At 37.3% G+C, this 25,944-nt stretch overlaps 1 protein-coding gene across 1 annotated transcript in view; it reads right to left on the bottom strand.

Annotated features, from left to right (window-relative positions):
• LOC139165466 (chloride channel protein C-like) overlaps window positions 1-25,611 on the bottom strand; it is a 68,347-nt gene extending 42,736 nt beyond the window's left edge. The window contains exons 1-11 of the mRNA XM_070748641.1: window positions 25,529-25,611; window positions 25,147-25,440; window positions 19,841-19,970; window positions 10,427-10,507; window positions 9,530-9,705; window positions 8,901-8,993; window positions 6,931-7,174; window positions 5,388-5,582; window positions 2,647-2,744; window positions 1,922-2,025; window positions 50-221 (exon numbers count right to left, since the gene is read on the bottom strand). Of these exons, the coding sequence (XP_070604742.1) occupies window positions 50-221; window positions 1,922-2,025; window positions 2,647-2,744; window positions 5,388-5,582; window positions 6,931-7,174; window positions 8,901-8,993; window positions 9,530-9,705; window positions 10,427-10,507; window positions 19,841-19,970; window positions 25,147-25,440; window positions 25,529-25,611 (1,670 nt within the window). The remainder of the gene's footprint in view (window positions 1-49; window positions 222-1,921; window positions 2,026-2,646; window positions 2,745-5,387; window positions 5,583-6,930; window positions 7,175-8,900; window positions 8,994-9,529; window positions 9,706-10,426; window positions 10,508-19,840; window positions 19,971-25,146; window positions 25,441-25,528) is intronic.
• Between the last annotated feature and the right edge of the window lie 333 nt (window positions 25,612-25,944).

The raw sequence follows: 25,944 nt of genomic DNA, 5'->3' as shown, positions 1-25,944 counted from the left end.
GCAAAGATGACAGCATCCCAAAGCAGTAGAAAATGAATAGCTTACTTACAGCATAGGTATCACCAAGCCACTTGCAACAGCAGAGCCTGCAGTCAAGCAGGACAACAAAAAATAGAGAAGAAGTGCCATAAAAAGAGAGGGATATCCAAATTCCTCATGGGTCCCACGTCTGAATAAGTACATGATTCCTTTCATGCCATTTTCTGCCAGGAGGGCAGCAGCTTTAAATGGGTATGAAAAGAGAGAAGAGTTCATAATCTAGATTTGTAAAACAAATAGACACAAAGATTCATACCACATTCATTATGGTTCCCCCTCTTTTCTTTTTAGTTCATCATGCTCAGTAAAATGCCATGGACACACAGATTGTATACTGTTGTTGCTGTTGTTACTATTATTGCAATAATCTATGCTTTCTCTCAGAAGGATGATAATAGAATAACAGAACAACAGAGTTGGAAGAGACTTTGGAAGTCTTCTAGTCCAATCCACTGTTTAAGCGGGAAATCCTATACTATTTCAGACAAATGATTGTCCAATTTCTGCTTAAAAACCTCCAGTGATGGAGCATCCACAACTTCTGGAAACAAGTCATTCAAGTCTTTCTGGCTTAGCTACTTACCATAGCTTAATGTCTTACATAAACAGTAAATTCTCATACCCAAGTGAGAATTACAAGCAACTTTATTTGGCCAGGATGATGATGGTTGTTGTTGTTGTTGTTGTTGTTATTATTATTATTATTATTATTATTATTGACTCTAATAGGTGGAGGAGGTATCTGGTGATGAGATGATTATCAAGGGGTTTGGCCTATTTTTTCAGTCTTTCTCCTTTTACTTTTTATTCATTTTTAGACTCTATGGGGGAGTCTAATCCAAATTATTATATTCAAATTTTAAAAGCTGAGAGTTTTAGGCACATCATGGCATTTACATGCAGTTGGACATTCCAATACATAAAAAGGCTTTCATGGTAGCCAAATGACATGTCCTGCTTTCATTCCTGCTGTAAATACATACTGTAAAAGAAGATACCACACCCATTGATGCCCCTATGGGGAATGATAGATTCTACTGAGTATGCCCTCTTTTACTCCCAGTTTTACAGGGAAATTCATAGAGTCCTAATTATTCCATTTCTGAATAATGTCACAGAATTTACTATCCAACAAATATGCATGGTTCTTGCTATCTGACACCAGTTGTAACATATTCAGATTATGTGTGGCTGAAAAGGAGCCACATGGTAAATAAGAGCATTTGAATGTGTTTGATTATGGTCTGGTAGATATGAAACTACTTCCAGCATTACATTTAGGACTACCTGCTGTCTGTATTAGCCAAAACCACTTGTATTAAGTAGTAAAGCTTTTTCTTTTAGTTAAAATTTCTGTTTTTAACTTACCCCATCATTTATTTTAATCACTTTAGATTTATTCTTGGATCAACTACTAACTGAAACATTTTATCTTTAGATTTCTTTCAGTTGAAATTACATGTTTACCCTCTGTGTTGGTTAATAATTACAGGAAAGATTTGATTTAGCCTCCTTTTACACCAAAGGAGGAAATTGACAGCAGTGGAAATTATCAGTTTTACTAACAATTTTGGTGATACAAACTGGGATTATAAAATAGGCCAAAGACTACTGGGTTGTCCATCCCTATTCTGGGAGAAAATATTGAAAGAGTATAGTATAGCTAGAATGATTTAATTACAGAAGTGGAATAATTTGAATTCAGATATTGCTGAAAACCAAGTTTAACAACATCATATGACTTCTTGTAAAACTGATAGATTTGTATTACACTCCGGGACCAGTCTTCCAAATATTTGTAGGTGAATCTTGTAGAAGAATATTTAAGCAAAGTTGTTCTTGAACAGAGAGGGGAAGGGAAGTGATTTTTTTTCCCTCTTACCTTCATTGAAGGTTTGATTGAAAAATTCTGTTTCATTTGATCTACCTTGTAAAGTGGCTGGTTTACAATTATATTCACATATTTGCCAGCTAAGTTGATGTATGCTTGTAACCAAAATGAAAAGAAATAATAATCAGTTCATGATAATAATAACCTCCGTGATTATTTTTCAATGCATTGTGAAGTCACTCATCCACCTATTCTAAAAAGTTGTTTTCCAGTGAATCATTCTAAAATTGGTGATTATTTGTAAAGTTCTACTATATGTATATTATTTCTTAAAATTTTAATCACCTTTTGGGGAATGGGAGGCTTAGCTAGATATATGATATAATTTTCCTATTTTTATGTATGCAGCAATTAGCTTCCTCACCTCCTAATCCAGAGGACCGGGCTCTTTAGGAAACTTGTGTTGTGATGTCAACAATTTAAGGGCCAAAGGTTCTGCAGCTATTTAAGGAACCTCCATATGAAAATGTCTTTTTTTTTCCCTGCCAGGCCTTAAAAGTGCCTGATTCTATACTTTTTGACATCATTCTGAAAGGATGCTGGTAGTGTCATAAATCATTGCCTCCACTATGAAATATGTTTATGGACTTGCCCTCTAAGTATTTCACCTGGGTCATATGACATTCCCTGAAGCTACACAATTGAATCAGTTCCCAAACTGAAGTAGGCAAGAACCATTTTAATATATATGTGCTTCTACCCCTTTCACTACTTACCTCTGTGACTTACTAGTTGGATCAGATGTTGGCAGCCTCCTGACAGGAGTACAGTGAAAAAAATATGGCAAGTAGACCGTAGCAGTAATAGTCAAAACCTGCATATAGTATTTTAATATACAGAAATAAATGTTTAATGATGGTACACACCACAGGAACATCTACAGTTATATTCACTTGTTCTAGATCAAGCAATTTTACTTATCAAATTCACAAAATATTTCAGAGGGGAACATTTAAACTCATGATAAGGGAAAAATCAAAGCTAACAATTCAATAAAAATTATCTTCATAGTACTTAGAACTGTCAAAAGTTATTTTTACCCAGAGTTTGCTGGTCTCCAATTCTGCAAACTGTTGCCCTCAAAGTTAATTGTTGAATGCCACTGCCTAATGAATTCTAGGAATGATGGGCTACATGAGTGACATAATGGAAGGCATTGAATTGGGAGAGAAAACAATATTACACTTCATTAAAGGAGAATGATCTGTTTTTGAAAATGGCCTGGAAAGTTCAGTTCCTCTAAAATATACTGCAACACAATTAACTGACAAATCGGGTCATGTTGCAGCTTAATGTTTGATGATAATAATCTAATTCAAAACATCACTTTGTATTTGGCCTGAATTCAATCAACAAGTTTGGAAGTGTGTTAGAATTGTTCTTTGACTTATCTGATAATGTCAGTTTGCAGAAAGGTATTTTGTGCTTTAACTATGCTTTATATATAGTACTATATGTATACTTGGCCAAATAAAGTTCAATGCATATGTAATCAACTGAGTTTCTATATGATACATTTGCATATTCCTATATTCATAAGCAATGTTTATTGATTTGCTTAGCATCATTCTTAAACATAATTCATGTTATACTTTAGCTTTTAAAGTAATATTTCCAGTTCTTTCAACTGTTCACCAGTATCATGGAAGCCCTGTTTTGTTAAAAACTGAATAATAGATTTCCTTGTAATAAAATTAGGTAAGACATTTTTCAAGGACATAACATTCTGATTTTATTTTTTATTAATAGTTTTTCTATTTTATAATATGAAGATTAGAAAATGAATGTTATTTTTTAAAGAACATATTTGCAGTTAATTTTTGTCATCTCTATTATATTGGCATATTTTATATCCCATCCCACCTTTGGTATTTTTATACATAACTCAAGATGGCAAAACTAGCTAATATTCCTTTCTCCTCCTATTTTCCCCACAAGGTGGGTTGGGCTACAAGACAATGACAGCCCAAAGTCAAGGCCAGCAAGGACTATAACTCACTATCCTTTGGTTTCTAATCTAGTGCCTTAAACTACTAGACCAGTGATGGCAAACCTATGGCATGGGTGCCACAGATGACATGTAGAGTCATATCTGATGGCAGACGGGCCATTGCCCTAGCTCAGCTCCAATGTGCATGTATGTACCAGCCAGCTGATTTTTGGCTCACACATAGGCTCTGGGAGAGAATTATTGTCTTACAGAGAGCCTCCAGGGAATTGAGGGAGGGTGTGTTTACTCTCCCCCAGCTCCAGGAAAGCCATTGGAGCCTGAGGAGGGTGAAAAATGAGCCTACTGGGCCCACCAGAAGTTGGGAAACAGAGCGTTTCTGGCCTTCAGAGGGCCTCTGGGGGCGTGGGAAGCTGTTTTCACCCTCCCTAGGCATTGAATTATGAGTGTGGGCACTTGTGCATGAGTGATAGCGTGTTTGCACACTCTTTCAACACCCAAGGAAAAAAAAGTTCGCCATCACTGCACTAGACCAAACTGACATCTTTGTGCCTTTTTAGTCCATACATATAGTAAAGTAAAATAAGTTAAATATACATTGATTATGAATGCCTGTATTAATGGTATTTTCTATTGCTTAAGAAACTATTACTGTTTAAAGTTGCAATTTTCAGTTCAAAAGCGACTGATAGTTAGCAAGCCTTTGAGAAAACATTGAAAGAAAATAGCAATAGTACTAATATATTGTTTCATAATGCCTTACAGCCAGGGATGGTCTACTGCCCGGATGGGGGGGGGGTTGCAGTGGTGTAGCAAAAATGGAGCTCCACCACAGGGCACCCAATTTGCACTGAAAGATGTTGAAAAAAAATGCAAGGCGTCCTGTATAAGCCACGCCCACAGTGTGGTAGTAAAAACCTTGGTAGCCCTTCACTGCTTACAGCCCACTCTAAGCAGTTTACAGAGTCAGAATATTGCCCAGAACCAGCTGGCTCCTCGTTTTACCAACCTCAGAAGGATGGAAGGCTGAGTCAACCTTGAACTGGTGAGATTTGAACTGCCAAAATGTTGACAACCAACAGTCACATTGCAATCCAATGATGAAGAAGAGGTAGTTTCCCTGGAAAAGCCAGCTCTAGGGAAATTCCTTCTTGTAATCTAACAGGTAACAGACTGAAAAACTGCCAGTTTCAAGTGTTTAAAAAGTGAGTAAAGTTGTGGACTTCAGGGATTACTAAGATCTAGAAAATAGATTTCCTGATGTTTGCCAGAAACTATTATTGGTATCTTTAGAAGAAATCTTCTGTATAGCAGAATATAGCTATTGGCAAAATGTCAAGTTACCTGTTGTTTAGACCATGGTTACTAAACCTGGAAGCCCAATGCTACCCAAGAGTGAAAGTCTACATCAGTAAATTTAAAAAGTGTTTAAATATCTATGTCTTACCACCCTGCATCTGGTATAAATATATTTTTGGAATGCTCAAGAAAATAACATTAAATACTTACAAAGATCAGAATACATTCAAGAAGTTTGATTAATTTTCTGAGGGATGGTTTTTGAATTGTGCTGAAGAACCACAGACGTATTTTATTAATCCTTATGTTCAGGAAAACAAAAAAAGCTCCTAAAAGACCCCCAAGTATTCCAAGGAAGATGGCCGGAAGAAAGGCCAACACACTCATATCCAGTAAGTTTTTAACCTAAACAGAAAGGAAACAAAATAAAATGTTCTGTAATTTTTGCCAATTATTTGATATATAACAGCCTCCAGGATAAAAGGTACACAATGCAACCATTCTTCATATAAAATGAAATTAGGCACATAAAAAAAGATTGTTCTCATAATAGTTTATAGGTCATCACCAAAGTATTTTTTTCCAGAACTTTTGTTGTCTCCAGTGGTCCTTCTTATCTTGAAAATCAAAATACAAATGCTTATTATGGGATTGTATAATTAATAATATTAGAACTGACTGAAATGGTGTATTGCCATGATGGTGAACCTATGGTACACCACATATCTTAGGGCACACCAAGCATTGCCCTATGTCAGCTCCAATGTGCAGGTACATGCTGACCAGCTGATTTTCAGCCTTGCGGAAGGCTGTTTTCGCCCTCCAGAGGCTTCAGGAGGCTTCCTTGAAACCTCTGGGGGGTAAAAAATGGCTCAACAGACAAATCCGAAGTCCATTTTTCCAAATTTCTGATTTGCTCATTGGGGCATTTTTCATACTCTAGAGGCTTTAGGGAAGCCTGAGGGTGAAAAACGGCCCAAAGGGGGGGGTGCATGCACAAGGATGCACACATGTGCAGTGTGGCATGCTTAGAGGGATTGTGTAAACATTGAATAGGAGCAGAAAAAGCACTGAATCCTACAGCAGCTCACATACTCGGAATCTCTCCCTTTCTCAGTCATCACTGACTGATATCAACTGTGGAGATAGAAGGGGAACCCAGCACAATACATTGCCAGTCACCGTCAATCTGCAAAGTTGATCCAGAAGGACACCTTGATCAGTGATAGTGAAGGCTGCTAATAAATCCCGCCAATAGGGATGAATGTACAACTTTCACCCACTCTCATCTGAGATTATCTAAAAGTGTAACTGCCATTTCCATTCCATAATCAGTTTTGAACGCATATTGAAAGTGATTAAATAATCCATTGTTTCCAATCAAAATGGCCAACTGGTCAAATTAGTTCCAGGACATGCTTATTGGTGATGGTTCCCAAAATAAATTCAGCAAAGCATATCTCAACTTGATAGCGCTCAGAACCTAACCTGGGATGCAAATTTGCAACTAAGTGCTGCCTGTGACAATTTTATTTTTATGTTTTAACTATAGTCCTTACAACCCCAGATAAAGGAAGATGTTATCTGCAGTGTCCCGGTGTTCCTTTAGAGGCCGCTCTAGGAGCGGACTCGTTGGTCAATTGTGATTGGTTCCTCCATTGGACCTCCTCCTTGATAAATGAGTTTGTTTTTAACTGCCCCAAGAAATATGGGAGTTGACATTATTTGATTTGGTATCAAACTTCATACATACCCAAAATAAAATCCTCTTCTCGGCTTTGAAAAATCCAAATTGACCCCTGTATACAAACCCATAGAGAGAAGAGGATAGTAAATCTGAAGTGAAAGCAGCCATCAAGCAACAGAAGAATGTTTGCCAGGCCAATTTGATATCCCAGAAAGAGGCCACCTCCTCTAGTGTAAATAAAAGTCCACCCACAGGAGCATGGAACACAGAGGCAAGTGCTGCTCCTGCACCAGCTGTAACAAAATTCCTTCTGTAACAAAGGTGAGAAAGTGACTTGTTTTTTTAAAAAATCACTCTACAGGATTATATTACATAATAAAACAATTGTGCGCTTCATAAAACTGGACATCTCTGTCCAAATATTAACCATGGATTTGTAAAATAAGAAAGGAAAAGGAAAAAAGATAAATGTAACCCCAAACCCACTATGTAGGTACATATTACAGTTAGGTTGAGTCCCAATATTTAAATAGGTTACAGCTAACACAAAAACAATTTTGTTTAGAATTGGTTTGCCAAATTGAATCAGATCAAGTTTTTTTGTGAAGAAAGATTCAGAACCCAGTGTGTTGGCTGTAATGTAGATCAGGTAGAATTAAGTTTCCATGGTCTTAACTGAATGTACAAAGATATTTCTGAAGTCTACATTATTGGTCATGGGTCAAATGTTTTCCATAAGTAACAGCTTAAGAAATCCATATTCCTTTCCCAAATTGCTGAAGCCAGTTAAAAGACAAAATATATTTTGTTTATTTGGGCTGTCAAGTTGTCCTTGGGCCACAGATAACTTGTAATAGCTTTTTGTTTGGAGATATAACAAACAGTATGGTCAAAGGTTTGGATGTTATTTACATATTTTCATAATCACTGTTTTAAAGCAATAGAATTTGATCCTTCAGCTCTTTCCAAAATCTAAGCTCGACATGAACAATAACAATAGCATTTTGTTTAAAGTAAAACTTTTTGGTACACCATAGATTTGCAAATGCCATCATTTTCAAATAAAAGATAGTGTTTGGACTCATATTCAAACTGCAAGAACTGCTGATTTATCACATATATTGAAAGTTTGTTACTTCATACAAATTTAGCAAATTTAGTTATGCAAGTTATATCCATCTAAAATCCTGTATGAATAGAAAATTTGCACCTGTGGTATTATAAACCAGCCACTATGTCAGTTCACGACAGAAGACAATCAAAAATCAAATTCAGAAATTTTAATTCTGGTATTCTTTTATGCGTTTGACATGGCAGTGTTATCATATTTTTGTGCTATCTATATTCCAGAAATACTGTGCCCAAAAGTATAGCATTAATTGATCTCTCTAATCTATCCAAATTTCTTTTCCCAAATAAAAACAAATCACTCTAAATTGATGTGTTGTTTTACTTCAGAAGGCAGGCTGTTCCACTGCTTAATAGCAGATAGACCCTCTGTCTTCTATTTGTGCATATATGTTTTCCTAAATGCAGAACCTTATATTTATAATTGAAGAACATTTTGTTGACTAGAGCCCAATGTTCAAGTGTATCAAGTTCCTTCTGAACATTAAGCCAATCTTTCAGGGTGTTAGCAATCCCCCAGCTTTCTGTTATCTGCAAATTGAGTTATATTTTCCTCTGTATTATTTTTTAAGATAGTGAGGAATATTGGACCCACCCAGGACAGAATTTTGGGGTACCTCATTGTATATCATCCTCTGCATAGGGATAAGAACTCCAGTTCTTCAGTCAACTGCAAAGCAATTTGGTAATAGGATCCTCCATCCTCCATTATTGCAATTTGTCAAAAAGGAGGTTATGGCCAACTTTACCAAATGTATTATTAAAGTCTAAGTACACATGCACCTCATTGCCTTGGTCCACTGCTTGCCTGATATTTTCTATCTTATACATTCCATTATCTACCTTGAGGCAGTCCTCATTTTATTTCAGTAACAATTTAGAAGCACACAGTTAATAAATTGCCATACCTGTCAGCTGTATTCCAAAATCTGATGAGGGAAGGAAAATAAATTCTAAGAATCCTTGGTCTAAAATGGCTTAATCCATATCCTATATTTGCCCTAGAAAAAACAGTTGCAAATATGAGTTTCCTTATAAATTTTCATGAAATTAAAAAAACAATGTACCCCTTATCAAGTTATAGACTTATTTATATTTTTCAGATTAATTATTATATGTTCATTCACAATTTAGAAATGGAATTTACTGCAGCATAACAGTAACAGTAAAAACTGCAGAATAACATACTTTTCTTCAGTAATCTGGATTCTTTCCTCGTCCAAGTTCTTCTTTTACCTTCCATTATTTCTGAATTTGTATTCATTAAATACGATACGTGTTTACTACTTTACACCACATTCTGTTGGTGTTTGTCAAAAAATGTATAGAACTTTACTTAGATTAGTAAAACCTAGTTGATTTTCATTACTACGACCTGCACTTTGTTAGAACGTGTATCTTGCCTTATTCAACATTCTGAATGAAAAAAATTGGTCCCTGATATTTTACCTTTTGTGTAGATTCATGTACTAGAATCTGTTTGATTTATGCTTTATTTTTCTACCAGTATATAGTTTTAAGAACATAAATTATTTACCCCAAATGAATCATAGGCCCTTCTGGTCCACAGAAGAGTCCAGATGCTACAGCTAGAACACAAGAGCCAAATGTTCCTGCAAAAGTCCTAATATTAAAAATTTGCTGAATAGAAGCTCCATTCAGAAAACCAATGACTTCAGGTAATCCACTTGGGCCACCTGTTGGACAAAAGAACTACAAAAAGAAAGGAAGACTATTACTGTGGTTATCATATTCATAGTTAAATCTAAGTTTTTGTTGCTCTAATCAAAAGTTTTCTTGTTTATTTAAATCATAATGTTTGATCCCAAGGAATCCTAGCAATTATAATATGTTAACAATGCCCTGTCAGAAATAAACTAACTAGTGGATTGCATGGATTTGGGAAGAAGAGAACAATTCTAGCAAACCTCCCTCCCTCTTCCAGCTCTCTGGTGTGTGTGTGTGTGTGTGTGTGTGTGTGTGTGTGTGTGTGTGTGTGTGTGTGTGTGTAAAGTAGAATTTCGATAAAATTATAGGAACTTTAGAAACTGTCTGAGCATAGAAACAAGAAACTTCCCAAATCAAATATTCATATATTGTTATGATCTTATGATCATACAGATTTTTGCAGCCCAAATATGATAGCCCCAGAGATAAGTTAGTTCAAGAATAGGACATTGTCCATCATAATGTTAATGTTTAAAATGTGCTTAGTAAAGTACGGTAGCATAAATAGTGAGTTCTCACTCATTTGTACTTGGGTCTCATTTTTTTCACTATAAGGAAATATTTTCCATCTTTCAGGAATTATTTCAGATTCCTTTGGTATTCTAGCAGGATAGAAGTCGGATAGACAGATAGGTAGGTAGGTAGGTAGGTAGGCAGGCAGGCAGGCAGGCAGATAGATACTGTAGATAGAGTATTTAATACTTACCACAACTAATCCTGATGATAAAATGATCATCACAAGTCCAGTTCCCAACATGTAAATCCAGGTCATGTGAAAGTTGCCCTTCTATCCATTTTATAAACACATAGTAAGCGAAAGAGGAATGTTATAACACTTATCACATTCATTTGCTCTACATATTCTGTTAAAGCATTGTATGACCTCCTCACAATGGATCAGAGGAAACTGGATATATTTTAGCTTGGGGAAAATATATGTTGCAGATCTGAATTCAACATGAATCCTTGTTAAAGAGTACGCTCCTGTATAAAAGCAGAAGACCCCCCAAGTAATTAAGTAACAGGATATCCAATTAAAAATGCTAATCTTCAAAATGAATATTGTTTTATTTGGTACAGAGTGTAGGCTTACATCAGCATGTAGGCTTACATCAACTATCAATTATTAGCTGCAGACATGCATTGTACTTGAACTGAAAGTTTGCTTTATTAAGAAGTACAATGGAACCTCTACTTACGAATGCCTCTACTTAAGAACTTTTCTAGATAAGAACCGGGTGTTCAAGATTTTTTTGCCTCTACTTAAGAACCATTTTCTACTTAAGAACCTGAACCCAGAAAAAATTCCCAGGAAATTTGAGAGCAGCACGAAGACCCGGCCAGTTTCCTGCCATTCCCCCTTTAATCCCGGCTGTTAGATCCTTACAAGAATCAAACTGCAGACTCTGTGAGTAAGTAACAGTTCTTTTTATTAGAGCAGAAGGTAACGGTTCACAGAATGGAAACAAGACAACAACAAACATGGCCATGCCTGGCAGCTATATATACCCCGGGCTGCCAGGCTGAGCCAACCAATCACCTTGTAGTATTTTCCCGCCCAAGGAATATGGGGCGGGTACAAGGCCTAACTGTCCTCTGGACACAACACCGGCCATCTCAGGTTTTTCTGGGCTGCCAGAGGAGCCTTTTGGTGGCGCTTAAGGAGGATTTGGCAGTCCAGAATGAACGGAGTGTTTTCCTTTCTCTGGGTGCTGCCTCACAGTCCCCCTTTTTTTTAAGCCTTAAAGTTTTGGATTTTTTTGATTCCCCTCACCTCACCTTCTTCCTTCAGCAGCGACTGTTCTCCTCCTCTTCTTCCTTCTCCTCCCACCCAAATTCCGAGCTTTTATTTCTTTCCTAATGGTTTTGCACACATGATTTGCTTTTACATTGATTCCTATGGGAAAAATTGCTTCTACTTAAGAACGCTTCTATTTAAGAACCTGATCACGGAACGAATTAATTTTTTAAGTAGAGGTACCACTGTATATGAATGCAGAAAGCCTTCACACTTCTGTGTAAACTATATTTTATCCAGAGTTCAGATGTGGGTTCCTCCCAGTTCGCACCGGTTCTGTCAGTGCCAGTCCATGAATGCCGCCATCTTTTTTATTATTATTTTTTAAAATATTTTTTATTTTACAACTTTTTGCTGATTTTTTTTTCCTGTGCATGTGCAGAAGCTGAGTTTTTGGAATTGTGCATGCACAGCCATCTTATTTTTGTCTTTTTTTAATGTTATTTTTTGCAAATTTTCAGAACTGCGCATGTACAGAGCCACATACCATGCAATGCGCACGCAGCCACCCGGCACAGGAGGAAGCAAACCTGTGGCGAGGTAAATTAAAACCCACCCCTGCCAGAGTTGTTTCAATAATGAGATGGGCAGCATATAAATTTAATAAATAAATACATCATCTTTCAGCTGTGGCGAGGAGGGTGTTTGCCCAGGTTTGCCTGGTGCACCAGTTGCAGCTCTATTTGGACAGAAAGTCATTGCTCATGGTCACTCATGCCCTCATCACCTCGAGGTTCGATTACTGCAACGCTCTCTACATGGGGCCACCTTTGAAAAGTGTTCGGAAACTTCAAATCGTGCAGAACACAGCCGCGAGAGTCATCGTGGGGCTTCCAAGATTCGCCCACGTTTCTTCAACACTCCGTGACTTGCATTGGCTGCCGATCAGTTTCCGGTCACAATTCAAAGTGTTGGTCATGACCTTTAAAGCCCTACATGGCATTGCACCAGATTACCTCCGGAACCGCCTGCTACCGCATGAATCCCAGCGACCGATAAGATCCCACAGAGTTGGCCTTCTCCGGGTCCCGTCGACTAAACAATGTCGTTTGACAGGCCCCAGGGGAAGAGTCTTCTCTGTGGCGGCCCCGGCCCTCTGGAACCAACTCCCCCCATAGATTAGAACTGCCCCCACCCTCCCTGTCTTTCGTAAACTACTCAAGATTCATTTATACTGCCAGGCATGGGGGTATAGGCCATTACAAGTTATGCATGGTATGTTTGTGTGTATGTTTGGTTTTATAATAGGGGTTTTTAGTTGTTTTTATTATTGGATTGTTACATGTTGTTTTTATCATTGTTGTTAGCCTCCCCGAGTCTACGGAGAGGGGCGGCATACAAATCCAATAAATTATTATTATTATTATTATTATTATTATTATTATTATTATTTATTTATTCAATTTTTATGCTGCCCTTCTCCTTAGACTCAGGGCGGCTTACAACATGTTAGCAATAGCACTTTTTTAACAGAGCTAGGCTATTGCCCCCACAATCCGGGTCCTCATTTTACCCACCTCGGAAGGATGGAAGGCTGAGTCAACCTTATTATTATTATTATTTTAAAAGTGTGATGATGAAGTCTGAATGGAGGGAGGAAAGGATAGAGAAAGGAAATTGCCTTATTGCTTAAGAGATTCATTGACTAACAAAAGAACAGGAGAGAATTGAACCTAAGAATAGTGTATGAACACCCTTATTTGAGGCTTGTTATTGTGGTTAAATAAGCTTGTAGGCAGAGTTGGGCTGCTGCCGGAACGCCTAATTGTACCTAATTGCGCACACCTCCACGGCTCTGGAACGCATGCGGGGAAGCAAAAAACCTCACTGAAATGTACCCACATGTTCATCCCTATGTGCAATTTTGCTACCTGCACAGGTGCAGGAAGCGTAATTGCACTCAATCCCGCACTCATGCTCCAGAGCCGCAGGGCTGCACGCAATTAGGTGTTTCGGCAGCAGCTCACCTCTGCTTGTAGGTGCAAAGAGATGATCTAATCTCCAACAATACGAATACAGAGGAATATAAAAGCATTTTTCATGTATCTTAAAGAGTAGCACACAAAAGGAGCCATAACTCATGTTTTATCATCTCAGGTTATAAAAACAGGGAACGGTCTTAATTTTCAGGAAGAGGGTTTCATAAAATATAATAATAATAATAATAATGAAACAAATCAACAGTATTGCCAATAACTCTTCCTTTTGCTGGAAGATAAAAGAGTTTTTAATTTGTAGGCTTGCACTGAGCAGACTTTGGAATTGACTACTGATATTATCTTTCCAACTCTGCTTGAAGGGTTCAACCAGTCCACAGAAACATCATTGTCCAAGTGGTATCAACAAATGGTATGGTCATGAACATCTATAATAATGTTTACCCTTTGTACTGAACTCTTGACTTTCATCCCTGACTTTTAGACATATTTCTGCTCACAATCAAATCCACATGACAATAGTGAATTGCTAGCGCAAAACAGTGGTACAATTGCTGATATCAATGACTTATGTATTGAGGCTAAGCATATGTTTATTTGCATAATATTCCCTGCATCTCTGCCAATGTCTAGTGCTATTTTTATCATTTAATAAAATATGGAAAATTCCTTTCCCACAGACACATACAGTCTAGCACTCCCCATTTCACCTCATTAGCCTCAAAGCCCTATAATAAAAATATAATGAAGCAGTGGATTTACATGCACAAGCAGAAAGCCATCTTCGGTATTTATCTATTTAGACATGCAGTACATTTATTTTTAAATAAATGCAAACTAAATTGGCTACATTGCTTTTAAACTAAAAATAGTAGCTTTTGAATGCTACATATACTGTTGCATATATTTAATATACAGTGTTTATTTACTTCAATTTTGAAAAGATACTGACTTAATAATTTGTCCAGTTCCTACAATAATAGTTCCTCACTTTGCAAATTATGTTGTAATTCAGTTGCATCTATAATTATCATTCCAACTAAACAAACATTTCTACTACCAACTTTATACTAATACCCAACTGATTTGATATAGGCTGGGTGATACTGGGAGCAGACTTTTGTTACACATTCTGAAGTAAATAAACCATTGATTTGAGGACAGTTGTGACTGATCCAACTCATTGATCATTAGTGTTTTATAAAACATCATCAGAGAAGCTCATAAAATATATTTCTTCTATTTATATCTTCAACAAAATATTGTTCCATCTTCCAACTTTTTTCCCCTTTTGTTTCTGTTGGATTGGCTGGAGTCAAGATGTCTGGAGTGCCCATCACAAGTAAATTTACTCCCATGCTTTTGCAAAAAATGTCATGATACTGAGGTTAGATTCGCTTGTGGCTAAACGTCAAAGATGCCTCCAAGATGAAATAGTTCAGCAAACTACCACAAATTTCCTGCCGTAACCTCGGGCCAGATCGTTTGACTGTAAATTGCAAACATGTGGCACTGTGTAGTAATTCAGGAAGACCAGATACATAAACCTGAATCTACCACTTCACAAATGTAAGTGGTATTTACCTCAGTCTTGGAAACATTTCCATAATTTTCTCAAGTTTCCTTACATATGACTAGTAGTAGAATCAGGGTTTTAATAGAATCCCGACAAAGCAAAATTCACAAAAAAAATTTATGGGCTAAAATCTACTCTAAGTCTTTGGTACTCAAAAGCCATTCTTTACAATCTCTTAGCATTAACAATTATTGAAATACCAAGTCTAAAAAAACCCCCTTTCTTGCTCTGTAGCTGCTTTATTGTTACATTGTACATCATATTTTGATATACAGTGGTACCTCTACTTAAGAACTTAATTTGTTCTGTGACCAGGTGCTTAAGTAGAAAGTTTGTAAGTAGAAGCAATTTTTCCCATAGGAATCAATGTAAAAGCAAATAATGCGTGCAAACCCATTAGGAAAGAAATAAAAGCTCAGAATTTGGGTAGGAGGAGGAGGAAGATGAGGGGGACAGTCGCTGCCGAAGGAAGAAGGTGAGGTGAGAGGAATCAAAAAAATCCAAAACTTTAAGGCTTTTTTTAAAAAAAAGAGGGACTCACTGTATATATATTGAGTTATATCTTTGCAGGCATCCTCTGTTTTGGATGCAAGTAATCTGATCCCTAGAACATCCCTGTTGCACTCACGATGCTTTGCTAATACCCATGATTTATCTTATTTGTCTTTGATCAGACATTTGCTAATCGTCCTCTCTATTTTGACCCGGAATGTTTGTGGACTCGATATAAGACCCAAAGACAGGACTTGGAATTAAGAATGGCACTTCCTATATTAACAGTAGAGATCAGCAGTCAGTTTTGAAATGCTCCTGGACATTTCCCCCTACAAAAGAATAGAAGGTATTGAGAGTCAGTTTTGTTTAATGATTAAGGTACCAGACTGTGCTTAGAATAATGTGACTTCTAGTCTCAACTTTAAACATTATAGCTGGTTGGACAACTTTGGGTCAATTGTTTGCTCTCAAATCCACCATGTCAGGTTTGGTTGACAAGCTGATCAATCAATTTCCTTTGCAACTAATGGATCAATACTCAGTTAATGATGGGGGGGGAGCTGATCGTGCAGAAAACATTAGGAATGAAAAAAGAAAGAAAGAAAGAAAGGTATTGACCATATTGCCACTGACTATTCAGTGGTAGAACGCTAATGAATTGTGAGGACTTTAAGCTGCAAAAGCTAGAAGCCCAGAATCTGAGATCAAACAGGACCATGATCAAAAAGCAATGTAGGTGTCATCCAAGAATACATGAGTAACATTTAAGAGCAAAGAGACTTAGAAGAGTTGCATATTTATTTATTTCTTTATTTTATAGACCATCCAACAACCAGAAACTATGGACAGCTTAAAATGCACATTGGAAATCCATTGTTTTAAACACTCTTTTTATGCTGGAATTCCAGAACGGCAAGATATTAACATTCCAGTAGTTTATATCTCCGCTCTATTTCTCTATTTGTATTCAGAATTTTTTCATTTATCAACATAAAAACAGGCTTTTACTTGTACCACGCTTGATTTTTTTAAAGGATCTTCTTCATTGTTAGCAATTCTTGTGTATTCACTGAATTCTGCAGATCTTACACAGAAAGTATCACGTTTTCAGTGCTTTCAAAAATCTGCAATCAGCCCTTTAGGATAGGTTTTAAGAGTAGGCAGTACAGCATCAGAAATTATGCTAAACTGCAATAAATGCTTTGTCGTTCATGTAGTTTTGAGACATTAGCTATTAATTCTAAAGTTATCATACCTAAAAAGAAGACATGCTTTTTTTTACACTTACACATATTTTGCACTTTTAGAATCTCAGAGTTCAAAGTTTGGATCATCAAACAACAAATAAAATATGTGGAAAGCTACCAGAAGAACTATATCAGGGAAGTGAAAATAGAATGGAAAAGGAAATGAGATGGGCATCACATGTATGTATTAGTGCAATTTTATCTCCATAATCTGCTTCATGGTATGAATAATATACTGCAGGATAATATACAAGCACATACCATAATCAGAATGAATCACTAGAACTGTCTATTTTAATGCTTTAGGAATGAAAGATCAGGCAATATTCTGGGTATATTGAGGACCATGACATCATCCTCCTTAAAGGCCCATCATGACCAGTGGACTTTTTAATTGGGAATTAAGGGAGTTGTAGTTCAGGTTGGGCAAGGATTGATAAACTACTTAGAAAAGAATAGACTATTCTGCAAAGCCTTATAGTTTAGTGAAGACCCAAAGTGGCTTGTCTCTGAATGCTCCATTGAATTGCAGGTGATGCATTTTATAAGTAGGCAAGGTTAATAGAGCAATTTCTATGAAAAGTGGAGGTGTGGCAGTTAAAAACTTGCAGGGAAATGGAAGAAAATATTGGTCGTTTGCCTTCAGTCTCAGAGCACCAGTGGGACAAAAACAGCACCTTCTTCCTGCAGCTGAAGTAAGCCCTATCATGTTTTTGATTATGGCCAAATTCAATGGCACAAAGACAAATGTCTTTTGTTTCTTCTGGCTGCTGCTCTTATAGATATTGGTTAAAGCTTTCATTTGCTTTCAATGTTTTAACCTCTGCCAGGTTAAAATAAAGACCAGATGTGCTGATCTACTTATTCATCAGGCATCCTCTTCTGACAACTGTGTCCTTGTTGTCAACACATCCAATAATATGCAGATTTTTTTATAGGCTGTTCCACTTCAAGCATTCAGCACTTCCCTTTGATCTGACTCTCAATATAAATAAAAGAAAACCTGGAACCAAAGAATACTACTTTATATAGGCAGCAACAGGTCTCTAATGGCTATCTGACATTTTTCAGTTAGGTTTTTTTTTTTCCCAAAATAGACAAAGAAGAATAATTTGATTTATTAGATTCAATGAAGAAGCTTGAAGAAAAAAAATGGGAAGAATTATTAAATAGGACCTGGTATGTTGCATAGGGTTGCTTTAATCGCTGCATGGAAGAAAGAACTCCAACTGGGTAGTTGGGCCTAAGTTCTTTTATTCATCTTAGCAGGTTTCTAAGGCATATTAGGTGCCATCACCCCACCCTGTGTGACAGGGGGAAAGTGTCAAAAATCTGTGAATGCATGATCAAAGCTCCAACTCTTTTCATCACATAATCTATTTTAACTTCCTTAGTAACCCCTTACAGAACCTCTTCTCCCATATTATCTTTCTTCCCTTGTGTATGTACATGTGTGTTACTTCATTACCTTTTGCTTGCCATTTAATGTTACCCAGATTTATACAGCCCAGATATAGTCGCATGCAAACCTTTGAAAATGACTCATATGGCTGCTTCTAAAATTGCCCCTGCCTGTTGTTGTGGTTAGCTCTGGCTCAGCTCCTGCCCCAAGGACTGTGGATGTGGAGGAGACATCCACATGCTGCAGGCCTGTTTTGCCCTCTCCCCCCCCCCCCCCGGTGAAATCTGCTGATGAAGGCTCCTCTGACCAAGAAGATATGAGTGACAGGGAGGAGGAGAGTGTGGCAGACAGCTCAGAAGGAGATCAATTATCTAGCTCCTCCTTGGATTCAGAACAAGAGTTAATGATACAGCCACGCATGCGGAGAGCGATGCATAGGCAACAACAACTGAGAGATTATTATCAAAGAAAATGAGGCCACCTGTGGTTGGGTGGGGCTGTGGTAATTAGTGAGGCTGCTCTAAATAGCAGCCTGTGGGTTTGGCCATTGTGGAGGATTATCTGATCGTTGTGTGTCATGACTGCTTTACTGACTTTGACCTTTTGGGTGCTGATTTTTCCCCGCTTTGAAACTAAACCAGAGCAAAGTGTGTTTCACTTTGTGAAAGAAGAAGGACTGTGAATTGCCTCACGGCTGCAAGCTAAGTATCACAGAACTGATAAGAGACTTGTACAAATTACCAGTTTGTTTGGAGACCAGTGCTCTTTGTTATACCAAAAGAGGGCTTAGTTTAAGTGAATTTTCATTATAAAGAACATTGTTTTGTATTTTCAAACGTGTGTGTGTCTGAAATTTGTACCTGTGAATTTTTGGGAGGAGTCTACCAGAGAGCCCGACAGAACACCTGGTTGACTCAAATTAGGTATATGTGCCTATGCAGACAACAAAAGTCAGAAACAAACAAGTCACTTTATGGATTACAACATGCAAATATACAAACCCTATCAAAACTAATTGTGGGTCATTTGAAAATTACAGGCTATTACCAAGTTTTCCACCTGAGACAAATTCCTTCTGTGTCTAATCACACTTGGCTAACTAAGTATTCTATTCTAAACTGACATTTATTATTATTATTATTATTATTATTATTATTATTAATTTATTAGATTTGTATGCCACCCCTCTCCGAAGACTCAGAGCGGCTCACAACATTTATCATTAGTTGTCCTCACTTGGAAGCTGAAAAAACTCACTTAATATTAAGTAAACAGGAAAAGGACCTCACTGCAAGTCCTTTTTTATAAAAATGGGCAATCTTGTGAAAAGAAAGTATGACGTATGGATCTATACATCTTACCAAGCCATAGTTTGCTTAAGCATGTCGATGGGTGAATCATATTGGCTGGATTTGCAAAACACACCAAAACACGTCAAAATTTAATGTATGGGCTGTAGTAGCTGTGGAACATAATACACTAAACAAAATAAAACAAACCTTATCTCGATGTGACCCAGCCACAATTTAAAATCTCCAGGCAACTATATTCAATTCTTGAGCAGGGAGAAAGGTAATGAATATAGCACAATCCTAATATTAGACAAGAACATTTCAGTTGAGTTTACCATTGCAATAAAAGCTATATTATATAATTTTCCTTTACCTGAAGATAGTCTTCCACCAAACCCCATTTTAATCTGATGAGGTAATCTATTATTTGGTGAGTCAGGAAACCAAGAATTCCAATTGCTGTTCCAATGATCCCCATCACCAACCATCGATCCCAATCCGTTCTTCTTCAAAAAAAAAAGGGGGGGGGAGGAAGGAATTCCATATCAGTGACAAAAAAAGATAATGGGGTTAATTAGTTGGTGCTTAGGATAATGGAATCTAGCTTTTAAAACTGATTCAGTGACTTATTCTGAGAAGCCAGATGTGTGCATAAGTGTACCTTTGTGCCTACCGTTCCTGTCCTAATGTCTTTCTATCTCTACTTTATACTTATATTATGTTAAACATATTACAATACAATACTATATTTGTATGACAAATAAATAGAAACAGAAACATAGAAGATTGGCGGCAGAAAAAGGCCTCATGGTCCATCTAGTCTGCCCTTATACTATTTCCTATATTTTATCTTAGGATGGATATCCCAGGCATGTTTAAATAAATAAAATAAAATAAATAAAAATTTAGAAAAACCTCCACTAAGAAAACAATGACTTTGTTTGATTCTACTCCTGTTGGTTTCCCTTTTTCGATCACAACAATCCTACAATTCTAAATAGTATGTGTGGAATACTGCAAATCATTGTATTAACCCTGAGACAACTTCTTTAAGAAAATAATTAACAAAAGCAAACTGGTTCATATTTTGTTATGTATTCTAATGAGAACTTTTCAGAGGTACAGCCATTTGCTTTTGAGATATATTATTTATGGGTAACATTTAGCTTGTTTTGTTATATACTATGGCCACATTTGAACTAAATATACACAGGGATAATATTCTAAAGTGCTGAAATGTGAAAATAGTTTGCCAAATCAAGCCTCATTGTAGCCATTATTCCCAGTTCAGAAAGATTTCAAGAAGTTTAGCAAGCTTAGTCCCAATTTTCCTTAAGCAACAAGAAGTCCAACAATGCCCCCAGGCCAAGGGTCTGCAACCTGAAACACTCAAAGAGCCATTTGGACCCGTTTTCCACAGAAAACACCCGAAGTCACAAAAACCATTTGACATCTAAAATGAGTATGACACTGCATATTATTTTTTTACGTTTATGCTATGTATAAAAAACTATAGTGTGTTGCATTTATGTAATGAATGAACTGCTATAGAGAAAACATTTTTTTTATTTCTGCATGCAAGAAAAACATTTTGAACTCTGAAAAAAAATGGGTCAAAAAGCTCAATAAATCATGTGCCGGCGGGTGTCACATATTGTGAGACATGTTTTGAGCCACAGCGAGCCACAGCAGAGGGATGAAAGAGCCACATGCAGACCTTTGCCCCAGGCAAACAACATCTCTTTTTACAAAGACTCTTGTTCAGGTCTTTTAGATTGCAGTTTTTCAATAAAACCACAGAGAATTATTATAGTTTAGTATCAAACACAATTCTTTCCACTGTCCTCTCACATTCTTACTTTTAAATTGCATATACTGTTATTGTTATTATGTGCATTATTTGATAACTTTTAGCAGGGAATTAGAAATAAGCATTTTTCTAAAAATGTGGCTACAATGTAAAATGACGTTTAAAACTTTCCTCATCCTTGTTTGTAACATTTCCTCCCCTATCTTGAATGTTAGGTATTTTGCTTGGTTCTTCTAATGAAAGAGTATGGATTTCTCAAGAATGGGCATGATTTTTTCCCCTCCTAATATGATTTGTCTTTCTAATCTTTTGGTTTATTTGGGAGTTAATCTCTTGTCTGATCCGCATGCACTTTTCACAATCATCAACAGATGGCAATGGAGTACTTTATAATTCTTGTGCAGAGAAAAATATGTACTGTATTTTCAAACTAGGAAATATTTAGTGTCACAAATGGGATAAGATCCCTTTGGTGCTGTGCTTTGTCTGCTTGTGGGAAACAATTGATCCTGTAGTTTCCCCAATGTATATTCCCTGTAGCTAGTCCTCGACCTACAACCACAATTGAGACAATAACTTCTGTCATAACTCATTGTAGTCATAAATCACTTTAGAACTGATTTGATGACAGCATTTACAGTGCTTATTAAACAAATCACTGGGTCATTAAACAAATCATACGGTCATTATGAATCCAGCTTCCCCAATAGGTTTTTTTTTAAACAGAAATTGGCAATAAAGGCAAACATTTCCAAATCAGGTGAACATAGGATACTGCAAACAGTTGTGAGCTGGTTGCCAAGTGCCAAAATTGCAATCATATGACTGCAAGAGTGGTACAATGGTCATAAGTCCAATTACAGGTCACAATTCACTTTGAATCATGTTTAAATGGTTCATTAAATTGTTAAACTTGGTTCCCTTTGTTCTGCATAACACTTTAATCTCTATAGCAAATTTGAATGTTCATTTGCAAGGTATGCGCTAGATTAGAGATCTCAGTTTACATAGAATAGTGTGAGCTTTTTTCGGCTTTGGTTGTGCTTGTGTTTTAAGGAGGAAAAGGGCCAAAAAGTGTCTCATCTTATTCAGATGCTTAGTGAAAAATATGAGTATGACCAAGGTACATAATTCTACCCCTTTCTTACTAAAAACATTATTTGAAACCATCAGCTGGCCAGAACATATTTGATGGCAGCAATGAAAGTATATGAGCTCACAAAGGACATCACAGCTTGTGATGTAATAGGTGTTGTGGCTTGCCAGCAGCCACTGGTTCAGACAGTGTGGCTGCCAGTGTGGTGATTCACCATTGGCCTAGGCAGCTGGAAGCAGAACCTGACAATGAGGAGGCTGGAGAAGACTTGGTACTAGAAGCAGAGATTCAGCCAGGGCCTTCAGAACCTCCAGATGCTGCCATGAGGGCAGAAGACAGAGAAGAAGAGGAGAAGGAGCCTGTTCTCAATGTGCGTGTACGCAGAGCTGCCAATAACACCGATAACACAACTACTCTCCAAAAAGACCTTGACGCTGTTTCTGAGTGGTCTAACACATGGCAACTCCAAATCTCAACTAGCAAGTGCTCTGTCCTACACATTGGGAAGAAGAATCTGAACTCCAAATACGAACTGAATAATCAAATTATCACAGATAATCCCCACTCGGTTAAAGACCTTGGTACACTAATAACAAAAGATTTAAGTGCCAAAGCCCACTGCAACAATATAGCCAAGAAGGCTTCAAGAGTTGTAAACCTAATCCTACGTAGCTTCTGCTCTGGCAATCTCACACTATTTACCAGAGCTTACAAAATTTTTGCCAGACCCATCCTCAAATACAGCTCTTCCGTTTGGAACCCATATCGCATCTCAGACATTAACACCCTTGAAAATGTCCAAAGATACTTCACCAGAAGAGCCCTTCACTCCTCCACTCGAAATAGAATACCCTACGAGACTAGACTTTCAATCTTGGGCCTAGAAAGTCTAGAACTAAGACGCCTTAAACAAGATCTAAGTATTGCCCACAAGATCATATGCTGCAACGTCCTGCCAGTTGACAACTACTTCAGCTTTAACCACAACAACACAAGAGCGCACAACAGATTTAAACTTAATATTAACCACTCCAAACTTGACTGTAAAAAATACGACTTCAGTGACCGAGTTGTCAAAGTGTGGAACTCATTACCAGACTCCATAGTGTCATCCCCACACCCCCAACACTTTACCCTTAGATTATCTACGGTTGACCTATCCAGATTCCTAAGAGGTCAGTAAGGGGCGAGTACAAGTGCACTAGAGCGTTCTTTCCCAACCTTGGCAACTTGAAAATATCTGGACTTCAACTCCCAGAATTCCCCAGCCAGCATTCGCTGGCTGGGGAATTCTGGGAGTTGAAGTCCAGATATCTTCAAGTTGCCAAGGTTGGGAAACACTGCACTAGAGTGCCTTCCGTCCCCTGTCCTATTGCTCTCCTATATCTCATATTCCTTTATTCTATTCCTATATCTCTTCTTCTATTCTTTCATTGATATGTTCTATTACTATATCTTCTTTTGTATTATTTCTTAAATATATTTTACTATGAGTATCTCCTCTATAAACTTCATCGTGTATTTTACTATGTGTATATAGATATATATACCCACTAAAACCCTCATTGTGTATTGGACTAAATAATAAATAAATTAAATAAATAAATAAATAAATAAATAAATAAATAAATAAAAGCAGGAATGGCTCCTGAGGAGAAGGTCTACTCAGGAGTAAGGCTTGGGGTTAACTGGCCACTCCCATAGCCTATTTAAGTGAGGGAAAGGACTGACCAATTTTCAGGAAACAACTTTGTTCATTCCCATTGTGTCTATTGACTTCAAACTCCTGTTCAGTTTGTGATTGGAAGACAGCAAATTGTTCCTCGGCATTCTGCCATCAATAGTAAGATAGTGTGTTGTCATCAGGTGGACTTTTCGTTAAGACTTTTGATTCTTTTTGCTTGAACTATTGCCAGCTGTTAAGAAGGTTAATTAATAGCTGTTGCCCCAAAAAGACTGCTTTATTATTTCACTGACTTTAGAAAAACTGCTAAGACAAATAATTGGTAGTTTGTAAATATCAAAACAAGGTTTGTTTGGACACTGCTTGTACTATGTTCCTTGATCCGGCAGCTGGGTCAGAACAATAGGAGTGAATCAGGATCCAGTTCCAATTTAGCTCGCTGCCAGTTTGCTTCCTCTCGCGTCATGTGGGTGCACCTCATGGGCATGAGAAAAAAAAACCTGATTTTTTTTAAAAAAAAACTGCTAAAAACAAAATGGTGGCCACATGCACAGTGTTGGAAACTCAACTTCTGTATATGTGTAGAAGAAAAAATAAATTGGGGAAAAAATATTTTTTTAAAAAAGATGCTCCGCCACAGACCGACACCAACCAATCTAGTCAGTGATGTCGTTGTGATATCACTAGCGGGTCGCTACCAGTTCAAAAGAAATGGGAGGAAACCACCTCCAGAGTGAATAGAACAGGGGTGTCAAGGCCGAGTCAATCTGAGCCTGGTGAAATTTGAATTGCCAAGTTGTAGGCAGCCAGCAGAAGTTGGCAGCAATACTACACTTTAACCACTGCGCCATCACAGCTCATATTGCTAATGTCCTAATGCAGGGGAGTGAGAAGTAGCCTACAGTATTGCACTCTAACCACTGCACCACCACAACTTGACCAGTAATCACAAAATCCTAGCTGACTACTGAAGGGAAGAGGGAGATAAAAAAATTAAAAAGGAGGAAGTAAGCTGAAAACAGCACTCCATGCTTGCTTCTTATAATAGCAATTCTAAGATCTATATAAATACAAATTTAAGTCAAGTACCTGTAATCTTGCTCCTGGAGCCACTTCTTATAAATGTTACTGTGAGAAGGCAAATAATCCAGGCTTTCATGGGCTGAAGGTTCATCTCCCTTCTCTTGAAGACTGTTTTTTCTAGAGCAATGACTATTGTTAGATTTCCTTTTGCATTGGAGATCAAGAGAGTCAATCAAATCAGGCTGCTCCTCTGCCAGAAACATTTGATCTTCAGCACTACCTGTGCACCTCTTGTGAGAAAGCGGAATAGACAGAAAATCACACAGCTCACAAAAGATTGCAGCTTGAAAAGTTGTCTTGCTACCCAGCGAGATGGGTGGGAAATTTAACAGGAGGAAAGAATGTAATCTGTACAAGAACAACCTGCTGATGTTGTGGATTGGATTACTTTGGGTCTGCAAGATTCAGATCCAACATGTTTGTGGCATCTACAGCCAGACAAAACCAGATCTTGCTTTGTATGGTAATCATCTCACTGGAAGATACTAGATGCTTCCCCCCCGCCCTTTGAACAGAGGTGACTTGAAATGACAGGTTTAAGAATTAAGCAGCCACTACAAATAAGTTGGCTAAGTTATACAAACTGTATTCCTTTTGTTTATTAAGTAAAATCAGAGTTCAGAAGGCTGCAGAAACATTGCATAACAAGACCGATATCAAGGGCTGTTGTATAAGTCAAGTGATAAGGCCCATTGCCAATATCCAACTGTACTTGAGTTTGCTGTTGCTGCTCTTTTGTACTGCTGCTGTTTAATTTCTCTAAATAAGAGCAAAAGACACGTTTTTCTCATCTCAAGAGAAATG

Source organism: Erythrolamprus reginae, chromosome 3, assembly GCF_031021105.1.
Source record: "Erythrolamprus reginae isolate rEryReg1 chromosome 3, rEryReg1.hap1, whole genome shotgun sequence".
Classification (NCBI taxonomy): Eukaryota; Metazoa; Chordata; class Lepidosauria; order Squamata; family Dipsadidae; genus Erythrolamprus; species Erythrolamprus reginae.
The sequence above is the reverse complement of the archived record's forward strand: the minus strand, read 5'-3'. Positions and strand labels throughout refer to the sequence as shown.